The sequence below is a fragment of the Mobula hypostoma genome, chromosome 3 (assembly GCF_963921235.1).
Source record: "Mobula hypostoma chromosome 3, sMobHyp1.1, whole genome shotgun sequence".
In the NCBI taxonomy this organism is placed as follows: domain Eukaryota; kingdom Metazoa; phylum Chordata; class Chondrichthyes; order Myliobatiformes; family Myliobatidae; genus Mobula; species Mobula hypostoma.
Genome location: NC_086099.1, coordinates 29188654 through 29212885, shown reverse-complemented (window position 1 = coordinate 29212885; position 24232 = coordinate 29188654). Strand labels below are relative to the sequence as shown.

Below are 24232 nucleotides of genomic sequence, written 5' to 3'. Positions count from 1 at the left end.
AATCCATTATTGCCCATTTTTATGTCAAAGTCCCAACTGAATGAAAGAATAACAACTTATAAAGAAACTTCCCAATCACAACCACTTCCTAGATTCACTTATCACACCAAGACAGACCACCTGTCTCCTCCCACTTCTTTACTACACAGTGTGAAAACCAGAACAAAAAAATGCAGCCATTAATTTCCACCATTTTCCTTACAACTATACTGCATAATGGGGGGAGGGGGAGCTATACACACACACACACACACACACACACACACACACACACACACACACACACAGACACACACACACACACACACACACACAGGTCATATCGTTAGAGAGCTAGGGTGCCCAAGACTTCTGCACAGTAGTTTATATTTGTCAACTCAGAGCGAGAAGGACTTTGTAAATCTGTTGGGAGCAAAGGATGTTGGGAATGGTGAGGGCCATGGGAGTGGAGTGGGACAGGTGGCTGAAAAGGAGTGCCAGGGGTGGGGGTTGGCACGGGTGCAGACACACTCAGCCCTGAGACACCAGGCAAGGTCATTTGATTCCAAACAATTGGTTTACTGATCATTACAGAATATCTCCATGGTGCTTCCTGCTACCTTCTCTCTCCCTTCCCCTTCCTACAACCATGATTCCCCTCTCCTTGCCCTCTTCCCCCTTTCAGTCCACAATAGAGACTCACATCAGAATGTGGTTTATCATCACTTACATATGTCGTATGTTTTTTTTTGCAGCAATACAGTGCAATACATAAAATCATTAGAGTGTACAAAAGTTCTCGGCACCATACCTGCCTAAGACTTTTGCACAGTAGAGTGCTTGTTTACGGAAAGATGTCATTTATTGTGTTAAATACTATGAAGAGGATAAGGAAGGTTAATTATTTCTGAAACCAATCACAACAGACGATACTGGTAATGCACGCCAGAATGGTGTGGGTGTTGCCTGGTGAATAAAGGAAACTAAATATGAAGGGGATACTAAACAAACTTCAGTGATTATAATCCACCTGATCAAATAGAAGTTAGAGATCAGTGCATATTGGAAGAAACATCACCTTAAAGAGTTTTCAAAAACAATTAAATTATCAAGATTTAAATGGAATTTGACCGGAGCGGTCAAGGGGTTTGTGGGGGCAGAGGGAAGGTGGGAAAGAGTGCATAACGTGAGGGTCTGAAAAAAATGCAAGGGAGAGAGGGAAAGAGAGAAGTACAAGGGAGGGAGAATTTACACTGATAACTAAGCAATTTCAGGCAAGGCTAATGATTTTAAATGACAAAAATAGTTACCTGTAAGTTAATGTGTACCCCTCCCTGCTTCCACTGACACGTATCAAGAAGCAACCTAACGGTTGGTTTGCCAACAGGTTTTCACTTTCACTGCAATGCAAAGTATAAAAATTCATTTTTGTAGTACACTTTCATAAATAAAGAAGAAATATCCGAAAACACTGGTGCCCCAGACAGTACTTCCTCAGCCCCTATGGTACTCTTTGTACACGCATGACTGTGTACCCAGATTCTGCTCTGGCTCTATCTACCTTTCTTTCTGTACTTGCAAAGTTTGTCTTCTTCTGTACACTGGCTGTCCGCCCAGTTGGTGCGGTCTTTCATTGATTCTGTTATGGTTATTGGATTTATTGAGTATGCCCGCAAGAAAATGAACCTCAGGGTTGTATATGGTGACATTGATGTACTTTGATAATAAATTTACTTTGAAATTTGAGTAATCAGTGATTGAGATTCAATTCCCACCTCTGTCTATAAGGAGTTTGTACCTTCTCCCCATGACTGTGTGGGTTTCTTCCAGGTGCTCCAGTTTCCTCCCACATTCCCCACGAAAAAGGTAATTTGTGGGCATGCTATTTTGGCACTGGGAGCATGGCGACATTTGTGGACTGAGCCCAACACTTTCTAAGATTGTGTTTGTCGTTGACATGAATGACATATTTCACTGTAAGCTTTGATGCACATGTGACAAATAAAGCTAATCTTTTAGTCTTTAAGCAAGATATATATACACCATAGCATCCAATGACATATATCACACATTGAGGCCCTTCCACGGATTTCAGCAGAACATGGATGGCCCGCAGTTTCCACATACTGGTGTCATAGAAGCAAGCTTTTTCTGTGGCAGTTTGAGTGCTCTTTCAGCACAGTTGCCACAAGAAACCTGACTGAAGTCAGTCCAATTTGAATTATTTACTTTCTTGCCCCTCCCATGACCCACACCAATTCTCACTCTCTGGTAATGATAAACATCCTGGCAGTGGACATCAAACGTAAGGTACGTAATCTGTCTGTAGCTACTGACAATGCACTGTTATAAGTATTTTCAAGCAGAATCGGGAATCTGAAGCTTTGCTAAATAATTAAAATCACTGAATACCACATTTGCAATCAATGCCATTGACCATGGTATTAAGATTATCAATATCAATGATAAATCCCACCCAATAAATTTAAATTACACTCACCGCCTTGTGATCATCCCATGAAACCAGCAAGGAAACGTGCCATTCTGAGCTACTTTTCCAGCCTGAGTTTCTTTGAACCACCGAATTGTAGCCCTTTTCTTGATAATTTGCTGCTCCTTCTCTGCCTGCTCCTGAATCCACAAGTTGTTCACGTGCTCACGAGAATTATCGAAGGGAGTTGCCTGAAACAAAGGCTTTGTTTATAATACATTTTAAATCAGATAATCTGCTAGTGAATCATGAAAGTGAACCGTGGAAGATATCTGCACTTGGATGTATAGGGGTGCCCAGTGAAACGTAGTTGAAATCAAAGGTGTTACTTACACCAGTACTCTAAGCACATGCAGCAGAATACACAAACCTCTGTATTAGTCCCTGATTTCCAAATGTTGGAGATCAGCCAATGCCCTTAGCTTTGGCTTGCTAGCTAAATGCTCAAATTGGGAAAATGGAGAAACTTAGAAAATAAATTTGAGAGGTCTACCAGCCATTTTCATCCTCCCCTACAGTTCCATTACAGGCACCATCCTCCCGACTGCTGAGGTCACTGTTGGTGACATTCTTTCGCCAACAGATTTCTAAGTGGTCCATGAAACTATGAAAACTACCTCATTGTTCCTCTTTCGTGCTACTTTTTTTTTACTTTTTGCAATTTTAATGTCTTGCGTGGAACTGATGACGCAAAATAACAAATGCAACGACATACGGTGCCTATAAAAAGTATTCAGCCCACCTGGTAGTTTTCATGTTCTACTACATTGAATCATAGTGGATTTAATTTGGCTTTTTTGATACTGGTCAACAGAAAAAGACTCTTTTGTGTCAAAGTGAAAACAGATCTCTACGAAGTGATCTAAATTAATTACAAATATAAAACAAAATAATTGATGGCATAAGTATTCACCCCCCCCCCTTTAATATGACAGACCACATCGTCACTGGTGTAGCCAATTGGTTTCAGAAGTCACATAATCAGTTAAATGGAGATTAGTTTTTGGAGACCTGTGTGCAAATAAGGTGTTTCAGTTGATTGTAGTAAAAATACACCTGTATCTGGTAGGTTCAACTGTTGGTGAGTCAGTATTCTGGCAGAAACTACACCATGAAGACAAAAGAACACTCCAAGCAACTCTGTGAAAAGGTTATTGAAAAGCACAAGTTAGGAGATGGATACAAGAACATTTCCAAGTCACTGAATATCCCTTGGAGTACAGTTAATTCAATCATCAAGAAATGGAAAGAAAATGGCGCAGCTGTAAATCTACCTAGAGCATGTCGTCCTTCAAAACTGATGATCGTGCAAGAAGGGGACAAGTGAGGGAGGCCACCAAGAGACCTTTGACAACTCTGGAGGAGTTACGAGCTTCAGTGGCTGAGATAGGTAAGACTGCACATACAACAACTGTTGCTCAGGTGTTTCACCAGTCACAGCTTTATAGATGAGTGACAAAGAGAAAGACACTATTGAAAAAAATTCACATGAAATCTTGGCTAAGTTTGCCCGAAGGCATGTGGGAGACTCTGAAGTCAGCTGGAAGTAGCTTCTATGGTCTGATGAAACCAAAATTGAGCTTTTTGGCCATCAGACTAAATGCTATGCTTGGTGTAAAGCAAATACCGCACATTATCAAAAATACACCATCCTTACCATGAAGCATGGTGGTGGCTGCATCATGCTGTGGGGATGCTTCACTGCAGCAGGCCCAGGAAGGCTTGTAAAGGTAGAGGGTAAAATGAATGCAGTAAAATACAGGGAAATCCTGACGCAGTCTGCAAGAGAACTATGACTTGAGAGAAGATTTATTTTCCAGCAAGACAATGACCCCAAGCATAAAGCCAAAGCTACATAGGAATGGCTTAAAAACAACAAAGTTAATGTCCTTGAGTGGTCAAGTCAGAGTCCAGACCTTAATCCAATTGAAAATTTGTGGCTGGGCTTAAAAAAGGCTGTTCACTCACGATTCCCATGCAATCTAACAGAGCTTGAGCAGTTTTGTAAAGAAGAATGGCGAAAAATTGCAGTGTCCAGATGTGCAAAGTTGATAGAGACTGTTGGCCAGAAAGAATGACAATCTACAAATCAGTGAATTCAAATGAATCAAGGACAATGGAAGCAGTCTTTGTTCTTGCCACATGCTTGGGGATGGAGGTTGCCATTTTGTGAAGACACGCTATTCTCCATTTTGTGAGCTTGACATGCTGGGCTTGATCAATGTTATAAAGAAGACACAATGATTGTTCAGGTAATCTACTGGACTGGAGATCATCTCCAAATAAGAAGTTATTTGTGAGATATTCTTTGGTTGGCTATAACATGCAGGTTTGTGAATGTTGGGGCTGATGCCTGCTTGAAGTGATTCGAGCTCATTGCTGATTGAGAACAAACAGCCATAAATTAACAACTGTCACTTGATGGGAAGAGGGCAAAAAATTGATGCTGGCTTGGAGCAGAGCCAATAACAAGGAGTTAAAGGACAGGCACATGGCCTGTGGCCAATGACACAGGAATGCGATATTTGAATTGATAAGGAATGGATATAAAAGTGGATGCTTTGTGTGTGCTGGTAGTGGTAACTTCGAAGAATAACCATCACAGATACAAGCGTAAGCAACCCTGTGTGAAACAAGTAGCGAGTGAATCGTGACAATGAGGAATGCCTGGCCAGCGTAAACTCCTTTGCCCGGGTAATACCTTTGCTATTCTTTGACTATTCAGGAGAGTCAAGGATACTTAGTGGGTGTGCACACAGGGTATTTAGTGTTTGAATTCACATACTTGTTAGTTTGAACAATAAAGGTACTTGTCGGTAAATACAGATCTCACTGTGCCTCACTAAGCATCTTTATAAGTAGAAGTAGTTTTTTTTTTCGCAACAAGACCTATCCACACAGACTCAAGGCTGTAATTGCTGCCAAAGGTACATCTGAGCATAGGCACCCACCGCCCCCCCCGGCCAGGGCTGTGTGCTCAGTCCACTGCTGTTCACTCTGCTGACCCACGACTGTGCTGCAACGCACAGCTCAAACCACATCATCAAGTTTGCCGATGACACGACCGTGGTGGGTCTCATCAGCAAGAACGATGAGTCAGCATACAGAGAGGTGCAGCGGCTAACGTACTGGTGCAGAGCCAACAACCTGTCTCTGAATGTGAACAAAACAAAAGAGATGGTTGTTGACTTCAGGAGGACACGGAGCGACCACTCTCCGCTGAAATCGATGACTCCTCCATAGAGGTCGTTAAGAGCACCAAATTTCTTGGTGTTCACCTGGCGGAGAATCTCACCTGGTCCCTCAACACCAGCTCCATAGCAAAGAAAGCCCAGCAGTGTCTCTATTTTCTGCGACGGCTGAGAAAAGTCCATCTCCCACACCCCATCCTCACCACATTCTACAGAGGTTGTATTGAGAGCATCCTGAGCAGCTGCATCACTGCCTAGTTCGGAAATTGCACCATCTTGGATCGCAAGACCCTGCAGCGGATAGTGAGGTCAGCTGAGAAGATCATCGGGGTCTCTCTTCCCGCCATTACAGACATTTACACCACACGCTGCATCCACAAAGCAAACAGCATTATGAAGGACCCTACACACCCCTCATACAAACGCTTCTCCCTCCTGCTATGTAGCAAAAGGCACCGAAGCATTCGGGCTCTCAAGACCAGACTACGTAAACAGTTTCTTCTCCCAAGCCATCAGACTCTTCAATACCCAGAGCCTGGACTGACACCAACCTACTGCCCTCGACTGTGCATATTGACTTGTTTATTATTTATTGTAATGCCTGCACTGTTTTGTGCACTTTATGCAGTCCTGGGTAGGTCTGTAGTCTAATGTAGTTTTTGTGTTGTTTTATGTAGTTCAGGGTAGTTTTTGTATTGTTTCATGTAGCACCATGGTCCTGAAAAACGTCCTGTTTTTACTGTGTACTGTACCAGCAGTTATGGTTGACATGACAATAAAAAGTGACTTGACTTGAATTGATCTACTAAACACTGATTTGAGGGGGGTGAATACTTATGCAATCAATTATTTTGCATTTTATATTTGTAAGTCATTTAGATCACTTTGTAGAGATCTGTTTTCACTTCGACATGAAAGTGTCTTTTTCTGTTGATCAGTGTCAAAAAAGCCAAATTAAATCCACTGTGGTTCAATGTTGTAAAACAACAAAACATTAAAACTTCTGGGGTGGGGGTGAATATATGGGCACTGTATATCAGTGATATTAAACCTCATTCTGATTTTATAATGTCTTCTCATTTTTGCTATCAAAACATAACATTTCACCTTTTAAGGATTAGACTTCATCTGAACAATCAGCCATACCACACATATCTAAGACTCCTTAGCCTATTATTATCATTCCCTTTAACAGTTCACTATGCCTCTAGGTATTTTTTTGTCATCAGAAAATTTGAAAATTGCACAACATTAATCAGGAAGTACTACTGAATCAATGTCTCAGTATCAACAGTGGAGAAATCCCTCTAGTTCAACAAAATGGCCAGCATATCTTTGGATAATATTGACTTTACATGGATTACATTAAGGCTTATGAGCAAGAACAAAGTACTTCCAAACGATGAGACGCAAGAGATCTTTATAAAGTTCACATACATAAATTATCTAATTCATTGGCAGATAAAGAAATCAAAATCATAACTGAATATGACCTTTAATCAGGCTAGAACTTACTTTTCAGTTGTTAATGCTATTGTAAAGATCTTGTTTAGATTAAATCTGAAGTAGTAACAGCAGCTCTGGGCAATACACCACAGGTATAGAGTTATGAGCCTGAAGGATATGGATGTAAAACTTAGCAACAAGGCACATGCACTACAAGAGTTAAATTGGTTAATGTATAAAGGAACGTTTGCATAGAGATGTATTCTCTGGAATTCAGAAGAGCAAGGAACAATCTAGTTAAATATTTCATGGTAATGGCAAGAAACAAAAATACATAGAGAAACTATTTCCTCTGAAACTATTGAGGGTGCATCTTCCTGAAAAACATACCTCCACTAATTTACTCCGCGGCCTGGGAACAGGAGGCTGGACGTCTTTGTGAAATTTATCTACAGCCGCAAAGCGAGGTCGAGGGAGTGGCTTCTTTTTTCTCGGAAGTGGAACAGGTGGTGTAACTGGTCCTGCACAGTAGGGATTTTGATTAACATATTAATTTTATTTTTTACATGCAACTGATGATTTTTTAATGCTTATATATTCTGCTGCAGAGATCACATTTCAACTGATTCACATGTGTATGCTGCTAATATATTGGCCGATTACCAGCACTTCCCAGACTACTGGTGTTAATCTAATTGGTTTCTGCTGTCTCAGTGAAGCCGGCAGCACAATTTTGCTCACTACTTTTCACCCCCTGTTAATTTTTCTGAATTTCCAAATGGTTTAAACTCTCCAGAGTGGCACTAGCAAGCCCTATTACAAGGGTGTTGTTCCTGGTCCTGCACAAGTCCATCTACCAAATAAATGGTCCAGCGGCTCAGAAATGTAACACATCTCTCCAGCCAAGTACTAATTTGCTCTATTTTCCTTATTCTGTTTGCTACGAGGTGGGACTGGGAGTAAAACAGAGAATGTTATCCTTAAAGTTCTGCTTTAGAACTCTTTTCCTTACTCCCTAAGCTTTGCCTACAGCACTATACAGTCTCAGCCTGAGCACACCCCCTCAGCATCAATTGTGAAACAGGCCCAGCAGAGACTGCACTTTCTGAGGAAGCTTAAACAAGCATCACTCCCCACTAACATCTTAACTACATTCTACAGAGGCGTGGTTGAGAGTGTGCTGACCTTTTGCATCACAACCTGGTACTCCAGCTGCAGTGCTGTCGACAAAAAAGCCTTGCAGAGGGTGGTTAGGGGAGCAGAGAAGGTTATTGGGGTCTCCCTACCTTCTGTCCAAGACCTCCTTCAGAGTCGATGCCTCCAGAAGACACGGTACATCATTAAAGACCCCTCACACCCTCTCCATGAACTGTTTGTTCTTCTGCCACCAGGCAAACGTTACAGGAGCATCAAAACTAAAACCACAAGGCTACTAAACAGCTTCCTCCCACAGGCAGTCAGACTGCTAAATAGCTGCTCCACCTGACTCTGCTTTGGACACTTTTAACTTGCACTGGACACTTATAACTGATTTTAACTGACATGTGGCTGTTGTGTTTTACTACTTATTGTTATATTTATTATTTAGTGTTGCGTTTGTTATGTTATGATTGAACTGCTCCTGAGAAACACTGTCTCATTCTGTCCTGTAGAGCTGATGTATGGTTAGGATGACAATAAACTTTTTTGAATCTTGAATCTTGAATATGGCTTTTTGCAACCCAAGTCATTAGTACAGATATGGACCACGACCTCTGGCTTTCGTTCCTCCCCCCTCAGTTTAACCTGCAGCCATTCAATGACATCATTGACAATGGCAACATACCATTGTGGAGTCATGCTTTCAGCTGCAGGCACACTCGACTGCTTCCCTTTTCTCCATTACCCGCTCACTCTTCTTCTTCCCCTCCAACACAACTGAGCAGTTGTGGTGCCACACTCCTGGCTCTGACTGCACATCCCCAAGGAGCCATCACCACTAATGGCATCAACAACAATGGGAGTAACCTGTAAGTCAGCAATAACTCCCTGCTCCTCATGGACTATTTGGCAATTACTTATTCCCTTTGTCTGAACACTTGATTAAAAATTAGCTTTATTTGTCACATGTACATTGGAACATACAGGGAAATGCGCGGTTTTGCATCAAATCATATCAGCGAAGATTGTGCCGGGCAGCTTGCAAGCGTTTTCATGCTGCCAACGCCAACAAAGCATGCCCGGAACTCACCATGCAGTACTGCGCAAAAGTCTTAGCTACATATATATCTCTAGGGTGCCTCAGAATTTTGCATAGTACTGTGTCTACTAAATATTTACCAATATTAACAAAAACTTATGACTCACAGATATTGCCGTTTCAAGGGCAAGTAAAGAGCGGATGCGGATCGATGTCTTTCCACCATGTACTTCAAGTCAAATCAAAATTAAGCCACGCAGGAAATGATATCAAAACAGCTTGTGTAAAAGTCTTAGGCACCCTAGCTATGTATATGTGCCTGAGGCTTTTGCACACTTCAGTACATCTTTGGAATGTGGGAGGAAAGCAGAGCACCCAGAGGAAACCAATGCAATCACGGGGACACAGCTGTGGGAATTGAATCATGATCTGATGCTGTAATAGCATTACGCTAACCTTTATGCCACCTATCAGCCTCAATGCACTATTCATAATGTACTCCATTCTGAGTACTTAAACTTCATTGATATTGTTGTATTAATATTAAATATCTCTGTAGCTCTCACAAAATCTACCTTCATTTTTCCACTCCATTTCCTGCCTTTTTCTTTCCATTTCCTGCTCCAATTCAATCTGGCGTCTTTCTTCCATTTGCCTTTCCAGTTCCAGCCGACGCTGGTTTTGTAGTTCCAGCAACAAAGCCTTATATTTGCTTTGACAGCGGTATCTTTTATAGCCTGAAGAATAATTAGCAAAATAAATTGGGCCAATTCAATTTCACAGTTCTGCAATCAATGATATTATTAACTTAAAAGAAAAACTAAACATAAAAGATAAACCTATTATAAATGAGAGTATGATCAGCACAATTATGCTTACTTATTTAGGCTCTACTTATACCTTTTTCATCCATCTTATATTTTGGAGAAGAGTCAAAGGCCTTCTGCTCTTTATCAGTAGCTTTGAACATGGTAATGAAAAATTTCAGGGAGCTTGTTTGCTACTTCTCATTCATCTTTAAGTAAATCATTTAATCAAAGAATTAGAACCACCAGTCACAGCATCCAGCGAGGCTTTGTGGCAGCATCGTCTAATAAATGTATGAAGTCAAAAATGTATGAAGAACATTAAAATCTTGATGAAAACAGCAGTTAAGACAGCTAGCATATTTTCTCAAGAAAATGTTAGCTGCTACTGACTTGCTGTACATTAAAGGTAATGGACCTTCATCTAAGCCCATTGATATGAATGTCAGAGTACAGGTCGACCTTCACTAATCTGACTACCTGTAATCCGGTTCCTTCGATAATCCAGCACTGATTTCAAATTTTCCGCGCAACTGTAATTTCAAATTTCCCGGGCCACCGTACCAATCTGCTGTGCATTGTTTTGGTTGTGCTAGATCTGTTCACGTGTTGGCGCTCTCTTGTAAGTGCAGACAGGCGATTCCTGCTTGTTTTCCTGCATTTATTAATATCATTGGCTCTCTTTTAGCCCTAGTTATGGCCCCAGTGGGTAAAGGAAATGCACCTCGTGCTGTGAAGCAAAAACACCGCACATTATCCATTAAAGGTAAGGTTGAATGCTTGAAAAAGCTGGACAGTGGTGTATCGGTGAAAAGCTTGAGCGAGTGTTACAACATTCTCTTCCACAGTGTACGATATAAAGAAACAGAAAGACAAACTGTTACATTTGTTTTGCTGATAGTGGCTCAAAGAAACAGATGTGTGTAATAAAAACGATGAAAGATGGAAGAAGTTCGGAACTAGATAAAGTGCTGATAACGTGGTTTAATCTTCGTGTAAGTAAAGGTGTTGAACTATCTGGAGATATGGTGAAAGAACAAGCAAAAGTGTTTCATGAAGAACTAGGACTAGATTATGAGTGTGAAGGCTGGCTTCATCGGTTCAAGCAGCGACATGGCTTACAGTTTCGTGCAGTGTGTGGTGAAAACCGTTCAGCAGACAAGGAAGCAGCAGCAGAGTTCGTGGATGAGTTCGCCAAGTTAGTCTCCGATGAAAAATTAAGTCCCGAGCAGGTGTACAATGCTGATGAGACTGCTCTGTATTGGAGATGAACACCAGGAAGAACACTAACAGCAGCAGATGCAGAATCGCCAACAGGGTATGAGGCATCGAGAGATCGTGTGAGTTTGCTAGGCTGCTCTAATGCTGCAGGAACCCACAGATGCAAGTTACTGGTCATTGGCAAAAGTTGTTGATGATCCTGACAATCCCACACTTGCAGACATGTAACTTTGCCCGAAGGTATATTAAACGCCTCACTTTAGAAGTGGAAGTGCTCAACTTTTCTGTTCTGGCAATAAGTTAATTCCTGTACATTTACCTGTACCCTTTATTTTATCTGTGCCTGTACAGTATATTACTTTATTAAAATTTCACTTGCTACTCATTTAATATTTCTGTTTCATTATTATCTAACTTGTACTGATTTACATGATAATTTAAAGGTATGATGAGGCAGTTAGCTATTGCTCAATGTGATCCTTCTATAATTCGGCATTTTCCCTAATCCGGCACTCCTCAGGTCTCAGTCATGCCGGATTAGTGAAGGTCGACCTGTATTGACGTAGCAACAGTTTACTTGCAACATGCATCCAAGCTAGGTTAGTGTATGGTTAAGGATTAAATCAGCCATGATAGAATGGTGGAGCAGACTTGACGTGCTGAATGGCCTAATTCTGTTCCTATGTCTTATGGTCTAAGGAGAGGTTCAGGGAGCGATAACTTGAGGAGGCATTATGGGACTGTTGGTCGCATTAGCCCCAAAGCACCACAGGTCTTTTTGCTGGCAATAAATATGGTACCATCAAAGAAATCCTCTTGAACAGATGCAAGCATTCTACAGATAAGGTACTATACCTGTGGTACGGTGGTAATGGAGGAGGTGGATTCTGGGAAGAGTTACAGGCCGATTTGCTATTCTGGAATGACGTTGCATTCCTGGGCTTCTCCTATTCAGACTGAACAGTAAGTATTCTATCATACTTCCAACTTCACCCTTATCAATGGTCACAAGGCATGGAGGTATCGGGGAGTGAACCACTTGTCATCAGGCATCCTCGATATCAGTAAAGCTAGTTCCGTTCAACAGTATTGTTGGAGACTATTGATGACAATGCCACTGATCCTTGGGAAATAGTAAGGCTCTGCTTGCTTCGGATGGTTATTACTTGTTGCTTATGCAACTCTTGCCTGTTACTTGTCAACCATTATACAGAGAAATGGTAAGAGAAAGCAAAATTTAACAATTCATGAAACAGAGTTTTAAAGATATTTGAGATTTGTATTAGAGTGAAAATAAGTTACCTTCAAGGCAACTAAACTAGATCTACTGTTTTTATCATTTTAGGCTGCTATTTATTAATTCAGCTTGTTTAACCAAGTTAAAGTATTACTAAAAACTTCAACAACGGTAAATTCTCCCACTTAAACGAAAATTGAACGCTTTTCACTTACTTTTTTGGATAATCAATGCAGCTTTTTCAAGTTTTTCGATGCACTTTGCGAGTTGATCCTGATGCCAGTACTTAAAGAACAGGCGTGATTTTCTGCACAAGAAGGTGGGGGATACAGCTGAGACTTGAAGAAATCAGCAATACAACACTTAAGGCTGATTTATACTTGTGTGTACTAGCTTACGCCGTAGCCTATGCAAGTGGGCTACGCCATTGTGAGCATTTATACTTGTGCGCTGGTGTGTCTGCGTCGCTCTGCAATTCACCGCCAAAACACTAGTTGGCGGTGGGGTTTCTATGCCACCGTGTTGAGTTTCTTCGTGTTGAAACTCAACACGAAGAAATTCAAACTTCAAACAATGACGACTGAAACTGAAGGAGGGTGAATTTTCTGTGCTTGTCCAGCCACTGAGAGACATGGACGAGGAAATGCATTTCAAATATTTTCAGATGTCGGCAGGTACATTTGACGATTTGGTTCATTGTCTCCAACCATTTATTTCGCACAGTACACTCAGAGACTGGCAATCACTATTCGAGTTATGGAAAGCATTGCAGCCAGAGTTCCTTCCCTGCCCTTCGGTCGCCCAATGGGAAGCTATTGCAGCGTAGGAGGAAATGTGATGCTACCAAGCCGACCAATCACGGTTGTTGAAGTCTGTGTCACCGCGACGTGTAGTTACATTTTGGGAGAGGTGCGCGTTAGGCTACAGCATAGGGTTCGCGTAGAGTACAGCGTAGGGTATGCTGCTACGCCGTACCTACGGCGTACATTTGACGTACAAGTATAAATCAGCCTTAACTGGGTTCAAAAGCATCTTGAGGCAGATATGGAGTGCAGAATTTGTTGACATTACCAGAATAAATTGGCGTACAAGAATGATACTTGGTTCATACACCCACATGTTTCAATGATGTTAATAAATCTTGATCTTGCAATAAGAAGCAACAGGGAATAGAATTTCTATCAGCAGAATTGAATGAGTTAATTTAAGTTGCAATCAAGAACCCAGATATATGAAACAGAAACCCAGTCTGCCTCAAACCTGACCATAAATTGTTTTAACCTATGGTCAAGTATAAATCTGTTTAAGATGGCACTGGTGAAGCACAACGATGACTTACTGGCAGTAAAAATAACTTTTACTTTATTAAATCAAACTTTTTCTTGAAAATTATCACTGTAATCAATAGTTTGTAACTTCCCTATCAGAGTCGAGCATTTGAACTGCATGTGAACTGAAGTCTCGAAGGTGGCATGGTATATACAGCTGAATCGAGGTGGCCGGTCGTGGGCCAGAAAGCAGAGAACGAACTCCTGTTTGGCTGTATGAGCAGATTGTAGGAGATTCGAAGCAGCAGAACCAAGGAGAGGCAGAGTTGAGGCAGCAGACCCTGGGCCCAAGAGCAAGGAACAAGCCGAGGTTTGACCCATTTAAACACCAGGCCGAATCGGGAAAGTCAGGTTTGGGCCAAATCGAGGTGTTCAGTCCCGGGTCCAAGAGCGTATTGAAGCAGCAGGGTCTGAGGAACGGCCAAGGTTTGGCCGATTTAAACACTGGGCCAGATTGAAGAAGTCTGGGTGTTGGGGCTGGAGGCGAGAGATGGGCCAGTGTTCATCTTGCTGCTCTCTGGGAGGTTCACTTGTCCCTGCACTGAACTGAGGCTGTGGCCTGAAACTAATGGGCTTCTGGATCGGCTTCAGTGATGTTGGGCTTGGCGGCTGTGGTCTCACTTTCATGAACTTCAGTTCTGAACGCCATTTGTTTACTTTTATTGTTTGCATGATTCGTTTTTTCCTGCACATTGGGCGTTTGACAGTCTTCTCTTTTTTTTAAAAATCGGTTCTATTGGTTTCTTAGCTTTGTGGCTGCCTGTAAGGAGATGAATCTCAAACTTGTATATAGTATACATACTTGGATAATGAATGCACTTTGAACTTTGAACTTTAGATGAAAGAAGGATTACGGGGTATGTGGGAGGTAGTGTTAGATTGATCTTGGTGTAGGTTAAAAGCTCAGCATAGCTTTGTGGGTCAGGGGGATTGTACTGTGCTGTACTGTTCTATGTCTATGCAATCGATGCAGGGCAAGAGATTGGTGCTAGGTTTATTATCTAAATAATTTGTGACACTTTATCCCACCTTTAACAGTGTTTTTTTTAAAGTATAGGCTGTTGGACCTCGCTGGAATCTGAGATGACAGCACTGAAAGGAGACAAGAAGACCAGAGGCTATAGGAAACAATTTCTATGATAGTCATTGGTGCAGGAGAAATCACCACCCACCCTAAACAATTACGTTCCAAACCCTACCCTCAATTAACACCATAAGCAGATGAGATTCTGCTGATGCTGGAAATCCAGGGCAACACCCACAAGTTGCAGGAGGAACTCAGCAGGTCAGGCAGCATCTCTATGGAGATGAATAAAGAGCCGACGTTTCGGGCCAAGGCCCTCCATCAGGACTGGAAAGGAAGAAGCCAGAATAAGAAGGTGGGGGGAGGAGAAGGAGTAGGTGGAAGGTGATAGGTGAAGTCCTGTGAGGAAGAAGATAGATGGGTTAAGGGATGAAGAAGGAGGAATCTGATAGGAAGAAGAGTGGACCTTGAGGGAAAGGGAAGGAGGAGGGGCACTAGAGGGAGATGATAGGCAGGTGAGGAGAAGAGAACGGGGTAAGAGGGGAGCCAGAATGGGGAATGGAAAAGGTGAGAAAAAGAAGAGGGGAGAAATTACTAGAAGTTTGAGAAATTGACGTTCATGCCTTCAGACTGGAGGCTACCCAGACAGAATATCAGGTGTTGCTCTTTCCCTTCCCTTCTTATTCCATCTTCTTCCCTCTTTCTTTCCAGTCTTGGTGAAGGGTCTCAGCCCAAAATGTTGACTTTATTTCTCTCCCTAATTGCTGCCTGACCTGCTGAGTTCCTCCAGCATTTTCAGTGTGTTACTCAAGACTACAGAGAGTGTGCAGGGGAGATTTACAAGGATGTTGCCTGGATTGGAGCATGCCTTATGAGAATAGGTTGAGTGAACGTGGCCTTTTCTCCTTGGAGCAAGGGAGGATGAGAGGTGACATGATAGAGATATAAAAGATGATGAGAGGCATTGATCATGTGGATAGCCAGAGGCCTTTTCCCAGAGCTAAAATGGCTAACACGAGGGGGCATAGTTTTAGGGTGCTTGGAAGTAGGTACAAGGGGGGATGTCAGAAGCAAGTTTTTCCACACAGAGAGTGGTGGGTATGTGGAATGCATTGCCAGTGAAGGTGGTAGAGGTGGATACAATAGGGTCTTTTAAGAGACTCTTCAATAGGTACATGGAGCTTAGGAAAATAAAGGGCTATGCGGTCGGGAAATTCTACACAGTTTCTAGAGTAGGTTACATGGTCGGCACAACATTGTGGGCTGAAGAGCCTGTAATGAGCTGCAGACTTCTACGGTTCTAATACAGACCATATCCCTGTCCTCAACTTCATCAGCTCCCCTGGTAATCATCTGCAATAGAATTACTCCGTATATACCATTTAATCCTGAGCATGTGATCTGACAATCTCTAACAAAAGAGATCACATGTTGAGGTATATCACAAGTCCTTATTGCTTTCAATCTAGCACAGACGTGAATACTATTTTATACATTTACAGCTTGACAGGAAGACACTTTTATGCAGGTGCGCTGAGAGTGGGAAGCTTTACGATGACAATTGAGACACATTCTGCAGTTCCTGTGTGTTCACAATGCCCAACTGCTAACCGTCCACCCCATCCCTCCTACCACATCCTCCTTGCCTCAGAGTTAACTTTATACTTTATTAATGCCTTTGAATTTGAGATTTCAAAGAAAGAATGAGAACACCAAACAGTGACTTAAATGTTCATATGAAAGCCTTATGCTTAAATATTGGGAAACCAAGTGCATGAGGAAGCATAAATTATCCAGCAGAGCTTAGCTGCGATCATGTCGATGGAGAGTTACAGATGGATCACTGAATACAGGCATGGAGATATTTACAGCAGGGAGATGGCAAAGACAGGTCAAGGGTCAAGAACTGATTGTAAATAAAAACATTGCAGATAGGCTGAAATATTTTAAACAAAACCCATGACTGCAGAACACTGGAATCCTTAGAGCAGGAAATGCTGCAGTTGGTGACATAGCATCTGACAAAACAGAGGCTTCAGTCGGAACATTTTATAAACAAGCCAGATTAAAGACCCCATTTCAAATGCCAACAGCTTTCTGATCATAGCTGATCTGTCCCTTATCTTTTGTAGATCAGTATATCATATATCTGAAGAAAATGTAACATGTAATATCCACGTGTGGTAACGAATCACCAAGTAAAGAATCCAAATATCCATTTTATTTTTTTCTGTGCTTTCTATACTTCAGCAATGCCGTCTTTGGGCTATGACTTACCCAAATTTCCAGTCCTTCAGGTCAATAGTTTGAAGAATAGTTAGGCAACTACAAAGCAGAGAGAAAAATGCAATATTACCACTTAGAATAGACACATTATATAAAAGGACATTTCTCTGAAGATTAGATAAAGTCAGAATATGTTGGAAACACTCATGTCAGGCAGTATCTGTGGGAAGAGAAGCAGACTTAGTATTTCTGGTTTTTCAACTTTAAATGTTAACTTTTTTTTTCCCTTACGGGTACTGACTGACCTGCTGAGTGTTTCCAACATCTGTTTTTATTTCAAAATTTAATCATCTGCAGCATTTTGATTTTCATTGGGTACTTGAATTCACTTTTAACCAACTAAACACTAAGCTGTCTTACACACTGCACTTTCCTACACCCATTGAATGTAACAATTAGCCTGTCTGAATAAGGAAGAAATACCAGGAGATCTTGCATCTTAATTACGTATGCATGTACAAATACCGCACATAGATGATTGTAGCATTTCCTTAAAGCAATACTGATGTAACTTCATAAAATATGCATTTATTTCCTCAATAAGCTGGGAACTTGCTAACTCAGGGGAGGGACAACAATCACACAAGCCTAGATGACAACTTAACAAAGACTTAAACTATGCAAGGATTTACAATAGAAGATTGTATCATAAATGATATTTTACTCTTTTAACTTCCTTGTTGACTTCACAGTTGTCAATTCCTGTGCTATGTTTGCACAAGCATAGTATTTTCATGAAGCCTGCAGGAAGCATTAATCATCTTTGGCAGATGCAACATAGATATTTTTCTCCTGAGATCAAGAAGATGTAAATGCTGTTTATTTCTTCCTTAGTTAACTCTAGTACGTTCACTGCCACTTTATTCAGTTAACTGATATCAGGCAAACAAATTTGGCTTTCTGCAGTACACACACTGCTGTTTCACATTATCTTTATCAAAAGGCCGCTGTAGGAGATTTCTTACAAACAAGTCGGACCTACGCATGTTTTTCAATTCTTCCTGCAAGTAGAGTCCTGATTTGAAATGAAGTGTGGACAGGTGGCAAGCTGATTCTAAATGACTTCATTGTTTCATCTTTGGAGGGTCCTCAGTATTGATGTGACAGCAATAGAATGGGGAAAAAATTCTGAGGGAATGCATTCAGCATATTTTTATCCTCTTAACTTAACAAATGACAGGGTTGCAAACTTAGTTAATGCAGCAGACTGCATAAAAATACCAATGCTATAAATCTTAGTCATGTAAGTGAAAATTAACAGAAGGCAAAGGAAATCTGATTGTTACAGTTGTTCAGCAATAATGTTTCAAAAATTTTCAGCTGCAGCAGCTCACTCTCACCACTGTCTGTATTTATTAGCAATTATTAATACTTAATTGATTAGTCAGGGCGCCAAGAATTACAGGACAGTGGCAGGAGAATGTGGTTGAGAGGGATAATAAATTAGCCATGATAAAAATGTCAGAGTGGTCTTGAGCCGAATGGCCTAATACTGCTCCTGTATCATATGGTCTTATTAACTCACAGAATGCTTACAGCAACGTGCATAAATATGAGCATGTGTATACACACTCATCAATGCATGGACTGTTCCTGCACACAACTGCACATGCATATGCACACACATACTTGCACAAACATTCACATATATGGATTCAACCAGTTTGAGCAGAATTTTGTTGGTTAATTCAGCACCATCCAACTGAAAATTTCCTGGTTGATAAGTTACAGAACCTGAGGCCTCTGTACCTCCCTCTGCAATTGGATCCTTGACTTCCACGCCAGAAGACCACAATCTGTGTGGATTGGTGATAACATATCTTCCTTGCTGACGATCAACACTGGTGCACCTCAGGGGTGTGTGCTTAGCCCACTGCTCTACTCTCTCTATACCCATGACTGTATGGCTAGGCATAGCTCAAATACCGTCTATAAATTTGCTGATGATACAACCATCGTTGGTAGAATCTCAGATGGAGACAAAAGGGTGTGCAGGACCAAGATAATAAGATATCTTGATATACAAGATATTAAGAGGAATAGATAGAGTGGACAGCCAGCGCCTCTTCCCCAGGGCACCACTGCTCAATACAAGAGGACATGGCTTTAAGGTAAGGGGTGGGAAGTTCAAGGGGGATATTAGAGGAAGGTTTTTTTTACTCAGAGTGGTTGGTGCATGGAATGCACTACCTGAGTCAGTGGTGGAGGCAGATACACTAGTTAAACTTAAGAGACTACTAGACAGGTATATGGAGGAATTTAAGGTAAGGGGTTATATGGGAGGCAGGGTTTAAGGGTCAGCACAACATTGTGGGCCGAAGGGCCTGCACTGTGCTGTACTGTTCTACATACCAACTAGTGGAGTGGTGATGTGAGTACAACCTGGCACTCAACATCAGTAAGATGAAAAAGCTGATTGTGGACTTCAGGAAGGGTAAGATGAAGGAACACATACCAATTTTCATAGAGGGATCAGAAGTGGAGAGAGAGAGAGCAGTTTCAAGTACCTGGGTGTCAAGATCTTTGAGGATCTAACCTGGTCCCAACATACTGATGCAGCTATAAAGGCGGCAAGACTTCACTTGGTATTTGAAGAGATTTGGTATGTCAACAAATACACCCAAGAACTTCTATAGATATACCGTGGACAGCATTCTGACAGGCTGCATCACTGTCTGGTATTGGGGGGGTGGGGCTACTGCACAGGGTCAAAAAAAACCTGCAGAGGGTCGTAAATTTCATTGCCTCCATCTTGGGTACTACTCTACAAAGTACCCAGAACATTGTCAAGGAGCGGTGTCTCAGAAAGGCAGCGTCCATTATTAAGGACCCCCAGCACCCAGGGCATGCCCTTTTCTCACTGTTACCATCAGGTAGGAGGTACAGAAGCCTGAAGGCACACACTCGGCGATTCAGGAACAGCTTCTTCCCCTTTGCCATCCGATTCCTAAACAGACATTGAACCCTTGAACACTACCTCACTTTTTATATATATATCATTTCTGTTTTTGCACAATTTTTAATCTATTCAATATGCATATACCGTAATTGATTTACTTATTTATTATTATTTTTTTCTTCTACTTTATGTATTGCACTGAACTGCTGCTGCTAAGTTAGCAAATTTCACAACACATGCCGGTGATAATAAACCTGATTTTGATTCATGGAGACAGAAGAGACTGCAGATGCCAGAATTCAGAGCAACAAACAATCTCCTGCAGGAACTCAGCAGTTCCTCCTGCAGATTGTTTGAAGCCCCATGAGTAAGTCATGTTTGTACAATTTTCAGGTGAAATCACACCAATAAGGAAGTTTAGCCTGTCACCTGATCTTTATAATCTCTATTGATTTCCTTGATTTCCATGTCAGGTTGGGACATGTATTGGCCAATATGCTCCTAATCCCCTTTGGCTGATCTGCAGGGACATGAGAAAGTTGAACTAAATCACCAACTTCTCTCCATCACCTGAACACTTAAACCACACCCCCCACCCCCCCACACTACTGCAACAACATATCCCGCCTTGGATTTCCCACTTGGCCTGATCCCTGACAGAGCCTTACAGTATGAAAACAGATCATTCAGCCCATCATATCCACGGCAACGTTAATCACCCATCCACGTTAATCTCAGAGCCTTCTATGCCTGGGTGATTCAAGTGTTCATCTGGAAAAATATTAAATGCTGTCAGTCACTCTGCTTTCACTACTCTCTCAGGAAGTTCATTCCAGGTACTTGTTAGGGCGTATTTTGGAGTTATGAAATATAGCAAATATTAACTTCAACAGCAAGCAGTGTTCAGATCGGAATGTGGATCGTAGACTGAGTTTAAGATGCAGCCAAGAACAACGATGTTCTTGGAACTGGAGTTGCTTGCAAACCAAGAAACACTCATTGACCTGAGATGACTGCATGTGCTTGAATATAGCTCAAGACAGTAGTGGTTAGCATTCATTTTGGATGTCTGGAGTGTTGGTGTTTGAAAATTATTTGTAATTCAAAAGAAGCATTGTGGATACATTGTAACTATAGAATTGTCCTGGCATTACCTTTGATCTTTAGCATATAAAATGTCATGTAATATTGGATCAGGAATCCTCTTCTAAGAGTGTCTTCAGTACGATGCCTGCTTGTTATGCTGAATAAAAGAGTTCTATATCATGAGCTTCAGTGTCTCCTGGTGACTGATCACAGTCACAACAGTACTCATCAGAATTTGGGTACAAAGACCCCCTTCAGATTCCCTCTAAATTTCTTTCACCTTACCCTAAATCTATGCCCTCTAGGCTTGCCTCCCTCTGATATGGGGAAAAGCTTCATACAGTCTGCCCCATCTATACCCTTTTAGTTTTATATACCTCAGTCACTTCTCTTAATCTCCTCCACTCCAGGGAAAGCAGACACAGCCTCCCATTCAGTCTTCATAACTGAAACTGCTTAGCAGCTCCCAAGCCTGTCCTCCCGCTTATCCTGACGCTAGTTGTCCAGATCCTCGATTCATGCGTTCCCACTCCCATCCAAATTTCTATCAGTATTCTGGCCCTCCAAGCCATCTCTCTCTGCTGCTGCTGATGATCTTCCTGATCATCTGATCTCAATGGCTAGCCTGATTCCAATGCACCCAGTCAGACGCCCAGCTCCAAAGCATCCTTTCCATATGTGGTTCCCTTAACACAAGCTCAACATCAGACCTTCCAAGCATGGCCTCCAGAAAAGAACCAAGATACCACTTTAAAGCAAACTAGGAGAAGGACCTAGTGACGCCAAACTGTTGTTGTCCCACTACAACCATGCTGTTACTGCATTAGTATCATTCGTCTTGAAAATGTTTTATTTTTCCAAAGAAAGCATCAAGTATTTGAATCATGTTCATATTTATTTTCTTGTTAGACCTGAAAAAAACCTATCATTCATTACCTTACAGGTACAGCTCTGTTCTGATATAAAATTCAAAAAATTCAACCTAACCACAGCCATTGAAAACCTGACTCAATCAATTAAAAGTTTTAATTTCAACAAATTACATTTGCAGAAAAAGAGGCAAAACTGCTTATTAATGCTGAACATAAATACTATTGATCAAGAATAGAGGAGTTAAGCAGCACCAATAAGCTGATCACAATATCTCAATAAAGCGCTGTATATCCCAAAGTGACCTGAACAGAAAAGAATTTTAGCCGAACGTGCATCCAACCTTTCCACAGGTCTCAGATGTAGGACCTATTATCAACTTTAAGAAATATACATGCAATATGGAGCTATTTTACTGAAGCTAACAATAACTTATTAAAGAGGAATTTCTTTTTACGTTATTGTTAGCTTTGTTAAAATAGCCACACATTGAGAGCTAAGGTACATACAATTAATCCTTTTTATTACAATTTTGCTTTTGTTTTCACTCTACCTTTCTTTGGTAAGTGGTACATTAGGGGTAATAAGCAGTATTCCATATCTGTAAAAATAAAAATAAGTAATCAACAGTATTCATGTATTAACTTTCTTGCTACTCATTTCCATACCGATTTACACAAGTTAATTTTTAAAATTATATTATAAATTTTAAAAAATGACATTTATAGAAAAGAATTCAATTCACTGCAAGGTCTGCCATCCAAAATTGTGTAACATGAATCCTTATAATCTTCACTTTCTTATCACTGTCTTTACTAGTGTTCATCATATCTGTTGCAGCAAATTACAATTAACTCCTCCTAATCAGATTGAAATCATATTCTCACTTACAAATTCTACCATAGTCTCAACAACATTTTAAACCCCTTTCATCCTTCAGTCCACCAATTCCAGCCTCTCCTGGGACTTCTTTGCTCCACTATCAACTGCTCGGAATCTACAGTTGTGGACTCAGCCAGCTCTACCACGGGCACAAGCCCAGAGAGAACATCTTTGAAAAGTCGGTGCTTCAAGAAGGTGCCATCTATCATCATGGGCCCTCACCACCGAGACATGCCTTCTTTTTATTATGACCATCTGGGAGGAGGGTAGAGGAGCCTGAAGATGCACATTCAATGTTTTAGGAACAGCTTCATTCCACTGCCATCAGATTTCTCAATGACCCTTATGCTAAATTGCAATTTTGCTTCCCTTTTGAACTGTTCATTTTTATATACTTGTTGTAATTTATAGTATTTTTAACTTGTGTACTGCTGCAAAACAATAAATTTCACGACCTACGTCAGTGATAATAAAACCTGATTCTGAACCTCTTCTGAACTTCTCCCCACCTATAAAACACACTTCTTGATCATACTTTAATTCACATCTAATGGCAAGTCCAGCACTGTTTATTCCTCTATTCAAAATACAGCACAATACTTATCACATTGAATGCATTGAATACTTTTTCACAAATTCCTCGAAGAATGGTCTCCAGGAATATCCATCTCTACGAATCCGGATAGTTTCCAATAATCCATTGTATCGCAGCTGAAACAAGTTTGAATCAATGAGAAATGAAAATAAATGGACAGTACAGAATGATTCCATCAAAATCACAAATATATTAACACAGTCCCTCTTCTTCTATCCATCAGTAAATGAAAACAGCACCCTCCTCTTCTACAAGAACAAATAATGAATTTTTTTTTAGAAATTTGATTCTAATGAACCATTTCAAAATTTTCATTTAAAAAAGTGAGAAAAGTAAAGACTAGAATTTAGCAAAAAAAAATACTGCGCAGTCATGTTCCTATTGTAAATAAGGAGTGGAATTTTCCTTAAAATTCCTGATTCCAAATTCTGTGGTCACAATCAGTAAAACTAACATCTATAATGACTTCAAATTTCCCCCTTGCTTTATGAACAACTTTAAGTCATGAACCTGGGGACAAATAGTAAAGATTTATTAAGATTATTGAAATTGTCCCAATCTGAGGATATCACGGCAGGACAGGTTTGCTTGCTTGACTGCTACTCCGTCACCCAACATCATGAACTGCAGGGATGTAGAGGGCTATGGTCTTGGTGCAGGTCAATGGGAGTGGGCAATTTTAATAAATTCAGCATGGATTGAATGGGCTGAA

At 41.0% G+C, this 24232-nt stretch overlaps 1 protein-coding gene across 2 annotated transcripts in view; it reads right to left on the bottom strand.

Moving 5' to 3' along the window:
- Positions 1 to 24232, bottom strand: part of LOC134343909 (myosin-IIIb) — a 182234-nt gene that overhangs the window by 20598 nt on the left and 137404 nt on the right. For both annotated transcript variants that reach the window (XM_063042818.1, XM_063042819.1), the window contains exons 19-26: positions 23551 to 23636; positions 22597 to 22644; positions 17180 to 17227; positions 12766 to 12857; positions 9862 to 10023; positions 7498 to 7628; positions 2480 to 2661; positions 1290 to 1379 (exon numbers count right to left, since the gene is read on the bottom strand). In XM_063042818.1, coding sequence (XP_062898888.1) covers positions 1290 to 1379; positions 2480 to 2661; positions 7498 to 7628; positions 9862 to 10023; positions 12766 to 12857; positions 17180 to 17227; positions 22597 to 22644; positions 23551 to 23636 — 839 coding nt within the window. The remainder of the gene's footprint in view (positions 1 to 1289; positions 1380 to 2479; positions 2662 to 7497; positions 7629 to 9861; positions 10024 to 12765; positions 12858 to 17179; positions 17228 to 22596; positions 22645 to 23550; positions 23637 to 24232) is intronic.